General features: G+C 40.8%; 1 protein-coding gene across 1 annotated transcript in view; it reads left to right on the top strand.

Moving 5' to 3' along the window:
- Positions 1–5607, top strand: part of STRN3 (striatin 3) — a gene marked incomplete at its 5' end in the record, with an annotated part of 118248 nt that overhangs the window by 35529 nt on the left and 77112 nt on the right. Inside the window, one exon of the mRNA XM_019551123.1 lies at positions 725–828. Within this exon, the coding sequence (XP_019406668.1) occupies positions 725–828 (104 nt within the window). The remainder of the gene's footprint in view (positions 1–724; positions 829–5607) is intronic.

Raw genomic sequence — 5607 nt, 5'->3', positions numbered from 1 at the left:
TCTCAAACCCTGCCGCTGCTTCATCAACTAAGTTTATGTAATATTCTAAATCCTCTGTTGTCATTTCAACAATGTTCACAGCATCTTCACCAGGATTCCTTGACTTGCTCGATGCAGGGTTGCCACAAACCTTCAATTTGTAAAAAATGCAATATCTGTAGAAGCGCAGTGAAGCAAAGCGCAATAAAACGAGGTATGCCTGTATTCTTGTTTCATGTTAGCCAACCAAAAGGTTAAGTATTTTGAGTTGAGAGGTGGTTAGCTGTGTTCTTTTGAAGTGTAGGGCAGAGTTGCACTTTAAGGACTAGTTCTGAGGCATGAGCTTATGTAGGCAAAAGCCCAGTTTCTCAAATGCTGTGGGTATTTGGTGTTCAAATCCTCCTTAAGTTTTCACTTAAATTAGCAGACTGAGTGGAAGACTAGACTCTCTATCATTCAAGCAACTCGCAAGTTGTGTATGATCCTTTTCACTACAACTTTGATGTTAAATTATGAATATCTATCCGAATAAACTGTCATATTGAGTCTCTAGCTATATTGCTGCACTTGTTATGAAATGAAAAGTATGTGTAATCTATCTCATGTAAACACTTTTGTTTCTGAAGTTTTCTATTAGAGGTTTAAACTAAATATTGCAATGCAAAACAAATTCATGAACTAGGCTGTTTATCTGTTTTGTGGTAAATGGAAGAAAACAAATCCACTCTCTTGTTTGTCTTTTCAGGCTCGGATAGCATTTTTACAAGGAGAAAGAAAGGGTCAGGAAAATTTGAAGAAAGATTTAGTAAGAAGAATAAAAATGTTAGAATATGCATTAAAACAAGAAAGGTATGTATTTATGTAGACTTTTTTAGCTTTTTAGAGGTATCTTCTTTTCATATAAGTGCTTGTTGCAGCATATGGATGCTAGTAGCATTTCAGAGGATTGCTTTAAATAGAGAAACTCCTAGTTTTTTGGCAACCGTTTGGCCTAAGCTAATAATTGTTAGTCTAGTCTGAAGTCCTGAAATGTCGTTCTGTAACATGTTCCTAAATCTGAAGCCCATTTTACCAACGTTTTCTTAAACTGACTTTTCCTGATGCACAAAAGTAAAGTTTTGTGCTTCTCCTGATGTCATAATAACTGCTGTATAACAATTCTGAGACTCTTATACACAGAGAATGATATAATCTATTCTGTTCCAGTTTCATAAAGCAAAGGAATAATTGTATAACAACAAAAAATTGCACAGTAATGGAATCCAGCTTCTAACAAATTCCCATAGAAGTGGTAAAAACTTTACTGTGCCTGTCTAATGCTGTATTAGGCTTTATCAGTTGATAAACACCATTGTTTAGAATTGCTAGTCCAATTATCTGTTTGTTTCAGTGTCAAATGTGCATTTTTCATTTCAAAGAACAGCATTCTGTACAAGTTATTGTTAAAACTGTAGTGTACTGTTCCTAAACGAGAGATACTAAAAAAGTAATATTGGAATTGGATGAAAGCATCGCTATATGTTGACAAAATATGGAGGATGATCATTGGTATATCAGTATCTTCTTTTTTTTTTTTGGTAAATATGGAAACAAAACTCCAATACTGGAGTAATACACAGGAATTGCATGAGATGGAGGTTATTACATATTTACAAAGGAAATAATGTACAGCAGTTCTGTAATTTATCTTCTGTAGTATCAATATAATACCTAACGTATTTTACTTTTTAAACAATCTGGGAAGGGACACCGGTTTACTGGCTGGTGGAGAGTATGTATAAATCTGGAATTGTCTTCACTTTTTCATAGTATAAGAAAAAGTATAAAATGTTTGGTCTTCTTTAATATACATGCACTTCTGTTTGGTCCCTGTCTATTCTTTTATATGTTTTTGTCCTAAAAGTAATTCTATTTACTAAAGCCCCTGCTCCCTTCTTTATTTACCCAGTCCAGTTTCCCTCCTGTGTGGATCCTCAAATCATCATTATTTTTATACCCTTTAGCTCTCCCCCACCATCATTAATCTGAGGGGAAAATAGATCTGGGGGTCAGGTAACTTCTTTTGCTATCTGCTTCCTTGCACCCTTCTTCCCTGGCAGTCCCTTCCCCCTCTTCTTACTGTCATACCCTGCTCTTTTCCTGAGCACCTAGAAGTGAGGAACAAATTTGAAAACAATAACTTTGAAATTAGACATGTCTGTAGCAATTTGCATATACTGCCTATATGCTTAGTTCAGCCAGAATGGGTGCATTTTAGTTTCTTTGAAATTGCTCCAAGTTTTAACACAGGTATTCCATAAGCACACTTTTAAGCAGCACTTTGGCACCTACTTATATAGTACAAACCATGCATGCTATTAGTCCAAAGCCAAAAGACTCGTAATTTTCCATACAGTTCCTTGGGCTGGGACCCAGCAGAGTCAACAACATTAAGCCAAGTGGCCCCCAGCTCAGCACTGCTATGCATGTGTATGTACACATGTACACTTCAGATACTACACCTCTTTCCCCCCCACCCCTTGAGCAACCACATTGGCTGTCAAACTTATCTCTGTACTCCTTGGCCAGCCGGGCAGAGACTTTTGGGTCTCCCATAATCCTCATCTGCACGGTGGCTGGGCAGTTAGCCAGACTATGGGCTGACTTTGCCCCTAGCCCCTCACCAGGAAACCGATCAGTCTTTTCCACCCCTTGAGCCAACACTCTGCCTCTTACGCTGGGGTGTCTTCCACCTCTATAGGCTTAGGTGCCTCCACTTGGTGTGCCTGACCCACCACTCCACCCTTGTCACTTGGGGCCCTGGGTTCTTACACCCCTGTAGGCTCAGGTGCCTCCACTTGGTGTGCCTAGCCCACCATTCCAGGGTTCAAGACCCCTATAGGGCTCAGGTGCTTCAGTAAGTATGTCTGGCTCTGCCTTGCTCTCTCAATAACCCATCAGATAGTTGGGGCTGGGGTTAAGGTGCCCGTACCTGCCTTTCACTGGGGAGGTAACTGGCTTGGCATTTCTTGGGGACTCGCTTACTACAAGGAGTCCCACCAGGCCACCCTTCCCTGTCAGGGTGCAGTTTCCAGTTATACCTAGAACCAGGAGCTTCCTACCATCCCCATAGCTTCTGCCATTACCTCTAAGATGCTCTCAGAGCAGTAGCTCAGCTGTGTGATGTTACTCCTTTGAGGGCTGCCAGTAAACTGTTCCTCCAGCCCTGAGCTGGGCTCTAAAATAGCTGCCCTCATCAAGCACCTGCCAGCTGCCTGCTTCAGCCCTTGAAGTGACAGGCACCCAGAAGGTGCTCTGTCACACCTGCCTACTTCTCCCAGGACTGCTGGTGCTACAGCTGTGCTACTTACCCCAGGGCACACTCCCCATGGGGAAAGCAGCTCAATGCTTTGGTGGCGGATTGGGGGTGGGTATCATGTCCGCTCTGTGTTGCTCGGGCTCAGTGTCACCCCTCCCCCACCGTCCAGCTCTTGAACTTAAGTGGAGGATTGGATGTGGCTCCCCATGTGAGTAACTGGCTATCCCTGCCCCATTCAGATGGTCTACTCTAACCTGTGTTTGTGGTAGGTTTCTATCAGCATGTTTGCCCATTGTGGGCAATATGCACTCAAGTTCAGTGTTGGCTGCATTTAATCAGCTTAATGATTGGTTTCTATTGCTGAGCATATGCTGCTTTTGGCAACAGTTTAATGATAGTGTATTTAGTGAGATTTCCTTGTATGCAGTTAGTTATAAGAAAGGATGTTTTTCCCCATGCCAATTATGAGAAGAAAACTTGTTTTGTATTCAAGTCAGTACGATAATCCCTCCATACCTAAGTAGTGGGAGGTTCCTGACTCGCACCCTATTGCTCTGCATATTTTGTCAAATACTGTTTCCTGAAGGAAATTGTACAGAGCCATATTTCACATCCTATATTGTACTATATTTATATCCTTTATCCACCCTTCTTACCCTTTCTTTTTTGTCTTGGAATGTATCTGTACTCCCCTGTTTTCCTAATCATTTTGGTCTCCAACATTGTTGTTTTATTTGTTTTATTTTCCCTTGTGATATTCCCCCTTCCACTTTTTCATCTCCCTCAGATCATGCAGTCCTGCTTAAATTCTTTTGAATACTCCTAGTCTTGTGACTTCCCCCATCACCTTGTCCTTGTACTTTGGTATCATCTTTTTCTGGAGTTAAGCGTTTGCTTCTCACAGTCCGTGTCAAGTCTTAGGCTGCAGTTCCAGTATGAGTGTGCTCTTCATTAAGTTAGTTTCTCAAAGATGTTAAGACCTTTTTTCTGTCTTTCATAGTATATTGCTGCTCTTGATGTGTAGAGATACATTTAGAAGGAAAAGCCCATTTGTGTCTTACTTGCTTCTCTGAGAGGTATTGTAATTTTACTCAAATCTTTCCTTCTCCTTAATGTTGCCTGTAACCAGTGAGAGTAGGACTGGGAAGTTTCTCTAGCCTTCTTCAGAATTTGCTGCTTTTGTTCAAAATGCATGCAGCCTGTCTCTTGGTTTGTTTGAATTGGGGTAATGTAGAGCTGTGTGTACAAGGAATATATTCATCAGTAGGAATATAAGTCTTCTGCTGGACATCTGTTCTTCACATATTTCTTCTCTCTGTTTCCTGTAAACTCAGTTTTCTTTGCAAGCTCTTTTTTTTCTTTTTTGAACCATCTTTGTTTTGTTTTGAAGATTTACTTCTAGTTGTAGGTTTTTCTCTACCTTTACATTCAGGGTTGTGACCCTGCCCTAAATTCCTTTGATCTCTGCTTTGATTTTTATCAATCTGTGCCTCTCTAGAGTATTTTAAAGCTCTGCTTTCTGAGATTAACTCGCCAAAGTCCTTTTTGGTCAAAGGGACTGTTTTGCCTTTTTCCTTTTCTGCTCTGCCTGTTCTGTTTTTCCCTTGCAACAGCCACCATTCTGCACACCCTGTGGACTGTTCTGAATTTTCCATCAAGTTTCTTCTGGTGAAGCTTAAGTTGCTTCAGCGCTATTGAAAATTTCATTCCACTTCAGAATCTTAGTTGTCTTTGGCCCCTTGGCTTGCAGGAAACAGATCTGTAAAACAAGGAGGGACCAGAAGACCCTTCAGCCAACCGCTTTTAGTTTCTTTTAGTAGTTTTATAGGATTGCTTTACCAGACCTACTAGACCAGAGCAGCATAAGAAGAAAACAACCAAAAGTAGATCCCTTTTGTTCTTAATAGTTAGCTTATGTTAAGTATCAGTTGATTATTATTTAGTCTTAGAGGCTTTGCAGCAAGAGCTTTTTCTTATTCTGAAGTAATATAAAGAGCTTTCTTATCTTGTAAAGCTTTCAGTTAAGCCTGGCTGACCAGGCATCTCTAGGAAGAGCACATCACTACAAACTATAAGAAGAAATTGGCAGATAAGGATACAGACACTTTTTCTAGCTAACTTACTGGACCTGGCTCATAGCACAGAGCTAATCAAGAACCTCACTTCCTTGCTGTTCTCAAATCACATAGAGCAGTGATTCTCAGCTGCTGGGCTGTGCTACACCGTCTATATTGAGCAGATTCTTTTTGGTATTGGGTGGTGGAACCGGAGCGTGCTCCATCCACTCCATGCATTGACCTGGTATTACAGTGCTTCCAGGACCGGTGCAA

Source organism: Crocodylus porosus, unplaced genomic scaffold (genome assembly GCF_001723895.1).
Source record: "Crocodylus porosus isolate Cpor-Errol unplaced genomic scaffold, CroPor_comp1, whole genome shotgun sequence".
Taxonomy (NCBI): Eukaryota; Metazoa; Chordata; order Crocodylia; family Crocodylidae; genus Crocodylus; species Crocodylus porosus.
Note: the sequence above shows the minus strand (reverse complement) of the source record. Positions and strands in the feature narration are given on the sequence as shown.